This window comes from Neophocaena asiaeorientalis, unplaced genomic scaffold (assembly GCF_003031525.2).
Source record: "Neophocaena asiaeorientalis asiaeorientalis breed wild unplaced genomic scaffold, Neophocaena_asiaeorientalis_V1.1 scaffold407, whole genome shotgun sequence".
Taxonomy (NCBI): Eukaryota; Metazoa; Chordata; class Mammalia; order Artiodactyla; family Phocoenidae; genus Neophocaena; species Neophocaena asiaeorientalis.
The window spans coordinates 302,290-317,657 of NW_020174060.1; the positions used below are offsets into that span (position 1 = coordinate 302,290).

At 48.2% G+C, this 15,368-nt stretch overlaps 1 protein-coding gene across 3 annotated transcripts; it reads left to right on the forward strand.

The window, feature by feature from the left end:
* The first annotated feature begins 2,377 nt into the window (after nucleotides 1-2,377).
* Nucleotides 2,378-13,752, forward strand: GIMAP8 (GTPase, IMAP family member 8). Of its 3 annotated transcripts, none has more exons than XM_024754486.1 (6): nucleotides 2,378-2,541; nucleotides 2,971-3,156; nucleotides 4,777-5,437; nucleotides 7,066-7,111; nucleotides 9,353-9,979; nucleotides 11,687-13,752. In XM_024754486.1, the coding sequence occupies exons 2-6, from the start codon at nucleotides 3,089-3,091 to the stop codon at nucleotides 12,361-12,363; spliced, it is 2,079 nt and encodes a 692-aa protein (XP_024610254.1). In that variant the 5' UTR covers nucleotides 2,378-2,541; nucleotides 2,971-3,088; the 3' UTR covers nucleotides 12,364-13,752. The 3 variants fall into 3 exon arrangements, with proteins under 3 accessions (XP_024610254.1, XP_024610253.1, XP_024610252.1); XM_024754485.1 differs by lacking the exon at nucleotides 2,378-2,541 and adding an exon at nucleotides 2,681-2,837; XM_024754484.1 differs by lacking the exon at nucleotides 2,378-2,541 and having other exon boundaries at nucleotides 2,682-3,156.
* Nucleotides 13,753-15,368: the final 1,616 nt, after the last annotated feature.

The following is a 15,368-nucleotide window of genomic DNA, read 5'->3' on the forward strand; positions in this document are numbered from 1 at the left end:
GAAATAAGGAATGTCTATGTTGTGAGTAGCACTCCCTTCGATGTGACAACTTGGAACACTTGTAAAAGCAGTCCTGAATGACTCTTTTTTATTCTTGTGCTGTTTCTAGCTCCTAAATCTATCGTAAATCTGTTCCTTTTTCCACGTCCATTTTCACTGTCACTATTTTCGTTCATGTCCTTGTTTCTAGCTTGTACTATTGCAGTAGCCTCTCAGTGGTCCTGCAGCCTGACCCCATTTCGTCCACGTGCCCAAGCTGCTCTCATCACTCTGACTGCCTGTGGCATTTGCCACTCTCCCTCTGCCTGAGTGTCCTTCCCAGGGAAATTTCTACCTGCCCTTCAAGACTGCGGGTAGGCTTAAGCTCCCGTGTGTAGCTTCTGCCTCTACTGCCTGCTAATCTCCTCCGTTAAAGTCCCTGGCACAGTAAAGGGCTGGTTTATGGGTTTGTTGATAAGTTTGCTTCCCACTTGGTTGTTTCTCCATCTTGCAGAGTTGACAGCCTTCCTCTTTGCTCCCATGGCCTCCTGAACACGCTTCTATGGCAGCGCATGTACACTTTTCATATCCACAGCTTTAGTCTCTTTTCCCGTCATTTGATTGAGCTCCTTGAGCCAGGGATGTGTCTGGAGAGTCTTTGAACCTCTGTGTCTGATACAGTGCTGGGTCCTGGTAGCTTCCTCCTTGTTCGCATAACTTGTGCCTTCCAGGAGGAAGTACACATGTTACATATATACTTTCTGGAAATCCAGTCCCTCTCCCTCCCGCCCCCTTTGAGAGTCTCGGAGGGGAAGGGGAAAGAGGGGTGTCTTACCTGCAGAGTCCTTGCAAGAGCCACCTGGGGAGTGCTTTTGCTGCCCTTGTCATTACCCACACAGCCACTAGGGAGCAGGAAAGCCCCATCCTTCCCCAGATCCGGGCCCAACCAGAATCAGCCGCCTTCCCCACAGAAGTCCATTCTCCAAAAGCTGGTGTGCTGAGGATCGTTTTTGCAAAATCGTTGACTCAGCGAATAACCAACTGCTGACTCATCGAGGAGTTATCTGAGGCTTTGGTTTTATTCAGAGCGCCCCCCAAAGCTTCATATTTCATCTAAGAAAGAGGGAGCTTTTCTTGATCTCAGTTTACTGTGTTCTCTGTTTTGGGGATATGGTATCCCACCAGGCCTGTGACCCTGCCTTCACCTGACCTCCACTTCTGGGAGTGACACAGCTGGGATGACTGATTGGCCACGTGACAGGTTTCTGTCTGATGGCTGGGTTTTTTTTTAAATTAATTAATTAATTTTGGCTGTGTTGGGTCTTCGTTTCTGCGCGAGGGCTTTCTCTAGTTGCGGCAAGCAGGGGCCACTCTTCATCGCGGTGCGCGGGCCTCTCCCTATGGCGGCCTCTCTTGTTGCGGAGCACAGGCTCCAGACGCGCGGGCTCAGTAGTTGTGGCTCACGGGCCTAGTTGCTCCGCGGCACGTGGGATCTTCCTGGACCAGGGCTCGAACCCGTGTTCCCTGAATCGGCAGGCAGATTCTCAACCACTGCGCCACCCGGGAAGCCCCTGTCTGATGGTTTTGATGTGTTGATCTTATGTGAATTGATCTAGTGCCCCAGGGAGGGTGGGGATTCCTCCTGGACCTGGTCCTCCCTACTAAGAGGGTGGGGGCATGGGAGACCCTCTTTCGGTTTCCCCTCCAAGGTGTAGCCGTGTCACCCCAGCCCTTGGTAGCGGTGCCAGCAGACTTAACTTGAAGACCAGAGGGGAGGGGGATCCCAGGAGACACGGCAGCCCCTCAAAGCCCAGTCCAGCCCCCACTGCTCCTCCTTCCATGGAGTCTCTGGAAGGCTCAGCCCCACGTCAGACAATTCATAGACCCAGCCTGGAGTGACAGTGTGAGCTCAAGGGCCTCTGCACCGTGATTGAAAGTCCTCTCACACGGAGGACATTAAGCTAAGTGAAAAAAGCCAGTCACATAGGACAAATACTGTCTGATTCCAGTCACAGGAAGTATCTAAATCATAGACACAGAAAGTAGACGGTGGTTACCAGGGGCTGGGGAGGGGGGAGCAGTATTGGCATCTAATGGGGCCAGAGCTCCAGGCTGTGGGATGGAATCGTTCTGGAACTCTCTCGGCACGATGTCGAGAACGCACCTGAAGCTGCTGAGCTGTACCTTTAAAGATGGCTAAGATGGTCAATGTTATGTGTGTGGTTGTTTTTATTTTTGTTTTTTTTTTAGCACAATAAAATAAAATAAGGTCTTTTTCTGTGTTTCACTTCCTTCTCTAGAAGAAAGCTTTGAACGCTTATGGCTCACAATAGGGTTTCGTTTTATGAACTCTTGGAAAGCATCAACGTTCTAGCATTTCAAATGTTTGTCTAGCTCCGGGAAAGAACACTTTCTCCTGGGAAGCAGCGCTGGTCCGAGGCCCCGAGTTTCTCCGGAGGAGGCGTTCGGGGAGAGCCCTCTGGAAGGCAGGAGAGGAGCTGTTACAGGAAGCTGTAGGGGCTGCTGCAGGGCAGACGGAGGGCGAGGAGTTGGTGGGAGAAGGTAAACTATGTCTTTCGGTTTTCACCCCAATCTCGGGAAAGGGCAGGGCTGAGCGGTGAATGCTGGGACCTGCTGGGGCAGAAACACCTGCTCCGGGCTCCGGGCCCTCCCCCCACCCCCAGCTTGCGCAAAGCCTTGAAATGCCCCCGATTGTTTTCCGCACAGCTGCCTGTGCCGTCGGCACAGCGATCCTTCTCGAGGGACACTTCCGAAGCTCGGCTGGGGCTCAGCCCGGGTCCCCTCAGCCCCAGCGGAGCCTCCGCCCTCCACCTCCCACCAGCCTTTGACCGCGCCGGGTAGGTGGGCGCGGTCCCTTCCTGGCTCAGACCGCCTTGACCCAGACGTTCTCACCCTGCGATCTGGCATCACTTCTGAACTTCCCCTCCGACTGCATTGGACACCTATTTCTAAAAGGCTCTTCCTCCTCAGAAACACTATGTCAGGAAGATCCTGAGCCTGCGAAGCTGGTCCAGACCCTGCTTTCCTCTCCCCGCGCCGCTGCTCCATCCTCTGAGGGGATAGAGTAGCCGCTTCACCCAGCCAAGCGATGCAGAGACGGAGGCGCGCGGAACCTGGAGGTTCTGAGACTGTGACAGGTCAGGGGACAGGACCGAGGTACGTATGTGCGTGGTGGTGGTTTCTGTGCTGGACGTGAACATGAGGATGGGAAAGGCGGCCGACGCAGGGCGGGGAGACAGCCACCTGGAAGGCTTGATTTCAGGGGCTCTGGGGTGTTCTTCCCGCCCCAGCGCAGGTCTCCCTAGCCTGGGGGGGCACAGAGGTCACCCCCCTCCCCGGGGAGTCGTGTCTGTGCGCAGCTTCCTAGGAAGAGGCGGGTCTGGGAGGGAGCTGCTCGCCCCACCCAGGGCTGAGATGAAGGCCTGGAAGAAAAAGGGGGGTAGGTCCGCTCCTCCGGCATCCCCTGACTTTACAACTGCGACACAAAGCAAACTCCCACCCTCACCCCGGGGAAGTCAGCGGGAGCTGCCTGCCTCCTTGAGCAGAAGCGGGCAGGGAAGCTGGCCGTTTGGACACGGATTTTCCACATTCACTCTCGTGATATTTCCCAACCCTTGCACAATCAGGATTCCATTAACTGATCGTTGAAAGTGGTCAGTGTTTGCCAAAAACACTCTTTCTGATTTTATCTAAATTTAAGCCTCCTGGGCTTTCACCCATGAACTCCCTTCCTTCCTCCTGCCGGGCTGGGACTGAGTTCTCTCCAGGCTGGGCTCTGGAAGCTTCTCTGACCACCTTTTTCTGTGCACCTGAACTGCCCCTGACGTGGGACAAATCCCTACATCACTGGAAGCTTTGCTTGGGTGCCTGAAGCCTCGTCCCCCTTGGGCTCTATCCTGGGAAGAAGGTGGAGCCTGCTTTAGAGTCTCACAAGAGTTCTGGAGAAAGCTTTCCTTCTTTCATTTTTTTAAGTTTTTAAAAAATTCTTGAATTTTATTCTATTTATTTTTTTATACAGCAGGTTCTTATTAGTTACCTATTTTATACGTATTAGTGTATATATGTCAATCCCAATCTCCCAATTCATCCCACCACCACACCCTTCCCCGCTTTGTGTCCATACATTCGTTCTCTACATCTGTGTCTCTATTTCTGCCCTGCAAACCGGTTCATCTGTACCATTTTTCTAGATTCCACATATATGCGTTAATATACGATATTTGTTTTTCTCTTTCTGACTTACTTCACTCTGGATGACAGTCTCTAGGTCCCACCACGTCTCTACAAATGACCCAATTTCATTCCTTTTTATGGCTGAGTAATATTCCATTGTATATATGTACCACATCTTCTTCATCCGTTCGTCTGTCGATGGGCATTTAGGTTGCATCCATGACCTGGCTATTGAAAATAGTGCTTCAATGAACATTGGGGTGCATGTCTTTTTGAATTATGGTCTTCTCTGTGTATATGCCCAGTAGTGGGATTGCTATGTCATATGGTAATTCTTTTTTTTTTTTTGCGGTACACGGGCCTCTCACTGCTGTGGCCTCTCCCGTTGCGGAGCACAGGCTCAGCGGCCATGGCTCACGGGCCCCGCCGCTCCACGGCATGTGGGATCTTCCCGGACCGGGGCACGAAGCCGTGTCCCCTGCATCGGCAGGCGGACTCTCAACCACTGTGCCACGAGGGAAGCCCGGAAGGTACTTTCCTGTTGTTCTTCTATCCACTCTGTTTGTGAGTTGAACATTGTTGTGTTGCTTTTTGTCCCAACAGAACCAGTGGAAACCTGTGTCAGGAGAGAGAGTCAGAGCTGGACTGCTCCATGTTGGAACTGAGGCTTCTTCTTTTAGGGAAACATGGCGCAGGGAAAAGTGCCACAGGAAACACCATTCTGGGCAAAGCTGTGTTCAAGTCCAGGTTCAGTGAGCAGATGGTGACTAAAACGTGCCAGAGAGAGAGTGGGGCCACGCAGGGGAGGGAGGTTGTGGTCATCGACACTCCTGACCTTTTCTCCTCAATAGCTTGTGCCAATGACACGGAAGGCTACATTGAGTGCTGCCTGGAGCTCTCAGCTCCCAGGCTAGACGCCTTGCTTCTGGTAGTTCCCATTGGCCATTATAAGGTGGAGGACAGAGAAACAATCAGGGGCATCCAGAAGGTGTTTGGAGCTAAAGCCAGGAAGCACATCATTATAGTCTTTACTTGGAAGGATGATTTGATGGATGGCTTGCTGGAAGATTACATTGAAAGTGACAAGTCTATTAGGGACTTAGTTCAAAACTGTGGCGGCCGATACTGCGCTTTCAACAACAAGGCAAGTGAGGATGAGCGGGACGCCCAGGTGAAGGACCTCCTCTGCAAGGTCCAGTGTTTGGTGGATGAGAACCAAGGACCATACTGGGTGAACTTCAGAAATGAAGACAGTGGATTCCAGGTGAGGATTCTTGTGAAGGTCTCCAAGGGTCTCTGTTGTTAGAGCTAGCGGGATAGAGGCACAAATAAGTGAAATGTTGCAGAGGCTTTGTTTAAAGGGATATTTATCCATAAACTGGAAAGATGAGGCTACTTTGAGTGTTATACTTTATTGGCAAATTAATGGATATATTTAAGAGCTTATCTGACTTTACCCCTCATAGTATTGGACACATAAATGACTCATTAGACCCTCTCTTCCCTTGGCTTCAGTAAAACTATCCTCTTCTTGTTTCTTCGTCCTCACTTGCTACTCCAGAGAGTGCTGAGTCCTCCTCTAGTGACCTGACAGCTGGCATCTTCAGGGCTTGGTTCTTGCCCTTCCTCCCTCCTCTATACTTGTGTCCTCAGGTGATTCCACATTTTTACAACTTTGAGCTTCATCTGTTGCGAACAGTTTCCAAATTAGTAACTCCAGTCCAGGTCTTTCCTCTTGAGTTCTGACTCCTTTGTCCATCCAATTGCTATCTGACATCACTCTCTTAAAGAATCTCAGAGTTAACACGTCCAGACTTTTGTTTTTCCCTCTTGAATCTCTGAGACTTCAGTTTTCCTCTCAGCTCTGTCAATGGCTGTCCTGCCCATCATGCTGTTCAAACCTAAGCCCAGATGTCAGCTTTGATACCACGGCCAGCCTGCATCCGACTTCCAGGAGATCATCGTCTTGTGTGATTAAGGCACCTGGAATCCACCTGCTTCTCTCTGTCTCCACTACCACCATCTGGTCCAGGGCAACCTCTTTTCTTGCCTGTACTATTTTACACATATTTGCATAACAATTTCCCCCTAATTTATTCTTGTGCCTTACCCTCCCCATCCCCATCCATTTCACACACAATAGCCAGACTGATATTTTAGTTGATTTTAAAAGTTCTGATTTCATGCCAATTTAAATGTTGGGAGTGAGGCTTCCCCAGGCAGGTGAAGGGGATGTTAATTATGTGTTTAGCTCTTCATCCTTCATTGTCTCCATTTGCCCATGTGGATGGGGAAGGTTCCAAATTTTACTGGATCTCACGTTTGAAGAAGCTTCATCTCTATACTGGGGGTGCAGTAAGGGAAGAAGACATTGGAGATACATGGGGAGCTTGATTTCCAATCTCCTCCCTTCCCCTGTCCCTCAAATGTACCGCACATCCATCACTTGACTAGTTTCTTCTTCCAGGGAGTCCAGAAGCTTTTCTTAAGCATCTGGATTTTCTCCAGGAATAGCAGGAACTCTGGGAGACACTGGAAAGAATTACTCTTACTATTGGGGACTGCGGAGAAGTAAAGTTAGAAAGTGCTTCAGGAACAATGCCTGGGTTAGATGGCATTTGTGGGGCTCCTCTGAGTGAGAACAAAACCCCCCTTCTTACTTCTGGGAAACCTGTTGCAGCGGCAGCGGGGTCTCAAGGTCAGCTTCATCATGGACAGGACTACACATGCCAGCAGCGACCATGACCATGACCATGACCATGACGTTCATTTGGCCACATCCTAATCATCGAATTACTCTGAATTATATACTTGTGTCTCCGTTCCTTTACTTTGTGAAAAGCTGAGACTTTAGGTCTGTGCACATCATATGCCTCTTTATTTTCTTCCTAGGATTGTGTGAATGAAGCTACATCTCAGAGGGAGGACCATCCACATGGTAAGATAATTCTTAACAAAATGTTAAGCCCATATCTGTATTCTTTGGAATGCATCATGCATCAAAATAAAGTGGAAAAATTATCTAGAGAAGTCAGAACAAAAATGCACCCTGGAGCCCTAGCTCAGGTTGGTGCCCACAGTCTGCCTCCCAGGGAACTGCTAACCCTTGTGAGTAGGTGCGGCACCCGCGCGGGTGTCCCCGGCCTTCCCTGAAATGTTACAGAGCTGGGCTTGTCTCTTGCAGCTTCTTCCCTGACTCAGCCTCTTCTCCCCAGCCTGGGACCCAGCACTACCCAATTTTGGACTCCTACCGGGAGGCAGAAATCACTTCTTCATGGATAACACTAAACAGAATAACACCTGCAGAGTTCAGAGATGGAGCTCAGTATCTGTGTGATGATTGCCGTTAAGGGTGCATCGTGCACACTGCACACGTCAGTACACGTAGAGCTACCTTGTTCTGTTCAGTGGACGTAATGTGGTCCATGGTATGCGCATACGTGACAGATTCACCCATCTCTTTGTTGTTGGACTTTCGGGCTATTTCTGGGCCAGCTCTGTGCAAGAACTGAATATTTCGTAGTGAATAAGGTAGATGAGATCTCTGTCCTTGTAGGACTTCCCCAAATCATAATTAAAATTAAAATTTTAATGATAATTATTGCAACTGACATTATATGCTGGGATATATATATATATAATATAAGTTATTCAATTCTAGTAGCATATAATATATAATCCTCATAACCTCACAATATAGCCCTTAATAACAATCCTATAAAGACGGTGTTATTTTCGTTTTACAGTTGAGTATATTTAGCCAGAAATACGTGAACTTAGACAGCAGTAGGGAGTTAAAATTCTGTCGATGCCCGTCAGCCAAGACCCCCAGGAATATTCCTGTTACTGAACAAAACTGGGTGGACTGACTTGTGGCAGTGAGGGAATATAGCACATCATGGGGACCAAGGAGCATCTCTGAATGAGGGTGTTGGCGAAGACTTTTTATAGGATGTGGGCTTGTGTGAAGTGATTTGGGGGGAAGTAGAAACTCTCCCAAGGCAGCATAACACGGACATGGTGTCACGAGCATTTCAGCTGCTTTCTTTAAATGCTGTGTTCTTTCCCCTTCCCAGACTCGGGGCTCAGACGCTGAGGATCATCCTCTCTGATAGTGCCCTGGGTGATACAGGCTCGGTGACTATCCTTGTAACCGTGGGCTCTGTCATGTGCCCAGTGGGTCTGGTATTGACTTGGGATCATGGGAGAAGTGGTGGGGACAGTGTATGTGTGGAGAGACAGTTTTGTGGTGCAGGCTATTACAGTAATTTACTGAGGTATAATTTACATAGAGTGAGATGCACAAATCTTACGTGTACAACTCGAGGGTTGTTTACATATCTACACATATGTGACATCATCTAGATAAAGATATGGGGCATTTCCATCACCTTAGAAGTTCTTACTGTCCCTCCCCAAAGGGAACCGCTCTCTAGGCTTCTATCAACATGGATTAATCTTGTGTGTTCTTGCACTTCAGATAATGACATCACGTAGCATGTGGTTTTGTGTCTGACTTCTTTCACTTAGCGTGTTTTGGCGATCCATCCAGGCTGCATGTCAGTACATCACTTTTCGTTAAATTGCCGAGTTGTATTCTATTTTATGAACATACTCCTGAGATGCATTTTTTTATTTAAGTTTTGAAAAATTGGATTATTATTTTCTTATTTGGATTGGCCGCCCTCCACGGCATGTGGGACTCCCGGTTTCCTGACCAGGGATCGAACCCGTGCCCCCTGCAGTGGAAGCACAGAGTCCCAACCACTGGACCACCAGGGGAGCCCCCCACTACGATGCATTTTAAACTCATTCTCCCCAGTTCTGCCTTAGCCCGTGAACTTCACACCCCAGTAGTTAACTTCGGTAGCAAAATAAGAGGGATCCCGAGGCTCATGACCAGTGAAGGCCAAGTTCAACATTTTCATGTTCCTGGGAAATCTGAAGCCCTTTACACCTCCCTTAAGTTGTTCATGGCCCTTTTCATGGCTTTCACTTTGATGGGTAGCTTCTGACTGGGTCTAGAGTTCTACTGGTTCAGAGGACCACTGCCATTCTCTATAAAATCTGACAAGAGATTTCTAAAATCTCAAAAGAGATTTATGAGAAATCCTAAAACCCGTCCACATCTCTGTATTCAAATGTAAGAAGAGACTCTGAATCTGTCCTTTTGTCCCAGGGCTAGGGGCGGAGCATCACCAGGCTACAGGAGGTGAGCCGAACCATGAGCCGTCAGCACTGAAGGTCCTGCTCGTGGGGAAGCATGGTGTGGGGAAAAGTGCAGCCGGAAACAGCCTTCTGGGGAGGCGGGTCTTTGAGACCCAATACAGCGAAAAGCCAGTAACCCAGAGGTGTAAGTCCGAGAGCAGAACCTGGAGAGGGAGGAAAGTTTTGATCATTGACACTCCAGACTTCTCATCTGCAAAGGATGTTGAACAAGACCTTTTGAACAACACCTTTCCAGGTCCCCATGCCTTCCTGCTGGTGACCCCACTGGGCTCTTTCAACGAGAGAGATCACATGGTGCTGAGTACCATCCAGAGCATTTTTGGAGATAAATTCATTGAGTACATGACTGTTCTCCTCACCAGGAAAGAAGATCTAGGGAATCAAGATCTAGATACGTTCTTAAAAAGCAGAGCTAAAGGGCTCTACGAGCTCCTCAAGGAATGTAAACACCGATGCAGCATCTTCAACTATAGAGCAACGGGAGAACAGGAACAGTGCCAGGTGGACGAGCTCCTGCAAAAAATTGTAAGCGTGGCGCAGCAGCATGGGGGCAAGCCGTGCACCTTCAGGGGGAAAGGTAAACGCTGTCTAGAAAACCTTTTCTGCATACTTAAAAATAGATATAAATGTACGGGAACTTTGTTTTCTGAAGGGCATAGCGGAGGTCCAAAGGACAGGTCTCTTCTGTTAGCCGACTCTTTCTCCTTTCTGTCTCAAATTTTACTAAATTGATGTACCTGTACGTGCACTGTCCTGACCTGGTCTATAATTGTCTCCTGACTCTTCTCCCATCTCTTCAACTGGATGGTGAGCATCTTGAGGGAAGGGGTTGGCCTTTTCCAGTCTCTTGTCTTCCCCACAGCGTATCTGTTGCCCAGGGCTTAGCACTCAGTTCTGGTGCCGAGACAGTCCTGGTTCATTGGTTTTACCCTTCCCTCCTTCCTCCCCTTCCCCCACCCCCCGCCTCTTCCTTTCCTCCCTGCCCTCCGCCTTTCTTGACCTTTTTGTTTACTCTCTTGGTTCTTTACTCTTCCCTCTGTTGGAGAAGGGGGGCTGTTTTGACCGGACAAGGACAGGGAGCCTGAATCCTCATGACGGTCGTGCCCCACATGGCACTAGGTGGGCTTTATTAGTCCAGCCACACTAACTTACCTACTGCTCAAGCAGAAGTCCCCTTGTAGTCCACTCAGTGCTACAAATTCTATTGACCTGAGCTGAGATTCTTCCCATTCTACTCATCCCGTTCTCTTCTGCTTCAAAGATCCTCACCTGGGAAGAACATCAGACCAAAAGGGGCATATCTGTTTGTTGTGCCCTTTCATATTCTTAATGGGGAGCCAGGTGCTGGGCAGCCTCCTAAAAGCACAGACATGTGGGAAAGTCAGGAGGGGCTGCGTGGAGGAAGCACGATTTGAAACAGGCTTTGGAGAACGGGTAGAGTTTGCATGGCTGAGTACAAAGCTCCAGAGAGTACACTAGCAACTTGAAGCAAGGAGGTAGAACTGAGCATCTACTTGTGAGAGGACAAAGGGGCGTGGTCTTGATGGAGACGAGGGCTCACGCCTCTAGATATGGGATGGGGAGTTTAGACCAGATTGCCGAGGGGGTGAGAACCACACCGTCCGAGGGCATGGAAGAGGGACTTAATCTATTTTTTAATCCTGTATGTTTAACTATGAGATTGTGGGTTCAGGATAAGCAATTGAGTAATTTCTCCCAGAAGGAAGAACGTGGGATGGGCTTTCCTCTCTCTTCGTTTTGAGGCAGATATCAGTAACTTGGTAAAAACTCACAATCGAGAACTGTGAGACCTGAACGGAAGAGAGAGATCACAGTACAAGTGCAAAGTCATAAGGAGAACCCCAGTAATACATATTGCAAGATCTTTCTGCATCTATCATCTCATTTATAGGGAAATTTTTTTCTTTTTTTTTTTGCGGTAAGCGGGCCTCTCACTGCTGTGGCCTCTCCCGTTGCGGAGCACAGGCTCCGGACGCGCAGGCTCAGCGGCCGTGGCTCGCGGGCCCAGCCACTCTGCGGCATGTGGGATCCTCCGGGACCGGGGCACGAACCCGTGTCCCCTGCATCGGCAGGCGGGCGCTCAACCACTGCGCCACCAGGGAAGCCCCAGACTGTGTAATTTTGACAGGCTGTTCCAGTGCTTGGGGATGGAACTTTCCGAGCATCCTTTGCTGTGATTAATGGCAGTAGTCTTGACCTTGAGATGAAAGTTGTAGCCAGATCAGCCCATGGTCACGAATCTTTCCTGCTTTCTCTTCTGCAGAGTCCCTGTGCATTATCCTCGTGGGGAGGAGCGGAACTGGGAAGAGTGCCAGTGGGAACACCATCCTCGGGAGGCCGGAGTTCCACTCTCAGCTGGAAGCACAGCTGGTCACCAAGACATGCCAGAGCGGCTGGAGGGCGTGGGATGGGCAGGATGTTGTGGTTGTGGACACTCCCCTGCCCTGCCTGGTGTCTGGAGCTGAAGAGGGTCCATCCCAGGTCGATGAGGAGGTCACACGCTGTTTGTCCTACTATAAAGAAGGGAGTACGGTTCTGGTCCTGGTGTTACAAATAGGACGGATCACGCGAGAGGACAAAAAGGCAGTGGCGGAATTAAAGACCATCTTTGGAGAGGAAGTTATGAAATACACGATTGTGCTGTTTACCCGGAAGGAAGACTTAGAGACTGGGAAGCTTGAAGATTATGTCAAAAACACAGATAACAGATATCTTAGGGACATAATTGAAAAATGTAAGGGGAGATATTGTGCTTTTAATAACAAAGAAACTGGCCAAGCCAGGGAAGAGCAGGCAAGAGAGCTTTTGTCAGAGGTTACTAACCTGATAAAGTGCCGTAGAGAGCATGAATATCGCCACCCATGGGGGAATGTAGGCAAAATAATGAAAAATTTTCAGCCCCCAAAATTACTGAATAATTTAAAAAGTACATTACTATAAAATTACTAAATAACTTAAAGGGTAAGTTAGTGTAGGAAGCCCCACATTACTAAATAATTTAAAAGGTAAGTTACTATAGCAAGCTGAAATGCCCGGGGTCTCTTTAAGTTAGAGATACCCTCAGGCTACAAGCATGGTGGGGGGCATGGTAGGACTGGTGGGATGGGAAGAGGGTCCATGACTTTGAGGGCTTGAGAGGTAAATGCATATCACACTGTGGTGCTTCAGCTCTTTGTAGGTAAATAAATTGTCAGGCTGGGGCAGGTAATAGGGGATAACAAAGGAGAAAGAAAAAATAAGGCGGGGAAATCTGAGCAAAGCCTTCAGAGATTAATTAGGCTGATATTAAGGATCAGAATCAAGTCACAAGAATCACTTCATCTGTGTAGACAGATCGGAGTCAGGACAGACACTGGGACTGGGGCCAAGGCCAGCCTGGGGTCAGAATACAGAGTCACACAAGAACCAGAGGATTCAGATACATGAAGGTAAGACAATGTCCAGTCAACTCCTGGGTGTGGCAGAATGGAGAAGCTGAACTCCTGTGGGCCTCTCTGATGCCCAGCACTGCTTGCCAGGTGCCCTGAGCTCTCCGTCTCCACTGCGGCAGCACTCAGGGCCTTCCTTTCTTCACACGATGGCCACTCCTTACTTCTTTCCCCAGTCCAAGCTAGAATGGAAAGTGGGACCTAGTCTACCTTCCTTTGCTGTCCCTGAGGAAATGAACAGGAGTCTGTGAAGTATCAAAAGATTTTATTGCCAATCATTCACAGTGAAATAGACTAGAACAAAAATTAGAAGCATGGTAAAATTGCCAAGATTAGACGATCTTGCAAAAATTCTAAGTAAAATTCTAGATTTCCTCTAGAAAAAGTTATTGAGAACTCCTTTATACTTCTCTCTCTCTTTCCCTTTCTTTTTCCCTCTCTCCCCCACCCTCCTTGTCCCTGAGGCTTAGGAATTAGGTTAAAACTCACAGAGGGGCTTCCCTGGTGGTGCGGTGGTTGTGAGTCTGCCTGCCGACTCAGGACACACGAACCCGTGTCCCAGCCCGGGAGGATCCCACATGTCGCGGAGCGGCCGGGCCCGTGAGCCATGGCCGCTGAGCCTGCGCGTCCGGAGCCTGTGCTCCGCAACGGGAGAGGCCGCAAGAGCGAGAGGCCCGCTTACCGCTAAAAAAAAAAAACCAAAAAACTCAAAGAGGTCAAATAATAATGGCTTAAACACATTAGGGGTTTATAGTGTCTTACATTAAGAAGTCCAGGAGTAGGCAGTCTGAGACCAGTGCGGCATCAACGTTCCAGCTTCTTTCTGCCTTTCTGCCCCCACCCATCGGCATGCAGCCTCCATACTTAAGGTTGCTTCTTACGGTTCCAAGATGGTGGTGTCCTACTCACGGCTAAGCAAGGGAGTAGGCAGTCTGAGACCAGTGCAGCATCAACGTTCCAGCTTCTTTCTGCCTTTCTGCCCCCCACTCATCGGCATGCAGCCTCCATACTTAAGGTTGCTTCTTACGGTTCCAAGATGGTGGTGTCCTACTCACGGCTAAGCAGGTTATATTGAGAGCTGCCTGGTGTGGGTGACATGTGAGAACTATGGAGTCTTCTCCCAGTTAGATGTAAGGCCAGATGTTTTCAATATTAACCGCTTTACACATGCTTTGAGGACATGATCTAGGACATCATCTGCTTTTTTAAAATTTCAAAGTATCAGGTTACCTCAAGATTAACCCATTTATAAGAGCATGGAATGTCACCATTAATACTTTTGTACTCTGCATAACCCTTAATACGACAAATTCTGGTAAGTGTGTATAAATACATTCAGCTGAGTGAAATAATAAAGATGAATTATATTATGAATTCACCTCTTCTTTCTGATTCCTATTTTTCTGACTTGGGGGAAGAGCATGCTTCCATGGAGAGGAAATGAAAATGTTTAAATACCCTGACTCTGGTGGTTTTTGCACCTTTGATGCCTAAAAACCTTTAAACTGGGTGACAGTCACTTCACTAGGCCTCTGCCAGTTCAGGAATCTTCTACTCTGAGCAAGGACAAACAGATGTAACCAGTATTAGAGCCAGGTACCTGGGAAGAATAAAGTCTAGAAGACATTCTGCGCCTCTTCCCAGAGCTTCCCTTCAGCTTGAAGGCAGGAACAAATCCCAGAGTGCTACCCACGATTGAGCAGGTGACACTGGACCTGCGTGAGGTGGGGAATGTGTGGGCTGAACAATGTGATGTACATTGCCAGAGGAGAGAAGAAAGAGGCAGGAAGAATATTTGAAGAAATGATGGCTGCGAACTTCCAAAATTTGATGAAAACCATTAATGTACACATCTAAGAAACTCAATGAACTTTAAGTAGGATAAATTCAAAGAGACCCACACCCATTAGAATCACACTACAAAAGACAAAGACAAAGAATCTTAAAAACAGCAAGAGAGAAGTGACTCATAACATACAAGGGATCCTCAACAAGATTAACATCTGATTTCTCATCAGAAACCATAGAAGCCAGTGGTCCATAGGATCGTATATTCAAAGTGCTGAAAGAAAAGACTATCGACCCCACATTCTTTATCTAGCAAAACTGTTCTTCAAAAATTAAGAAGAAATTTAAAACATCCCCAGATAAAGAGAAGTGGAAAGAATTTATTACTTGCAGAGCTGCCCTACGAGATAAGATCCTGAGAAAAAAGAACAAAGCTGGAGGTATCACGTTTCCTGACTTCAAACTATACTACAAAGCCGCAGTAACCAAAACAGTATGGTACTGGCACAAAAACAGACACATAGATCAATGGAACAGATGAGAGGGCCAAAAAATAAACCCACGCACATATGGTCAATTAATCCACAACAAAAGAGGCAAGAATATCCAATGGGGAAAAGGCACTCTTCAATAAGTGGCATTGGGAAAACTGGACAGTTACATGTAAAAGAATGAAGTTAGAACATTTTCTCAAACCGTATACAAAAACAAACTGAAAATGGATTAAGT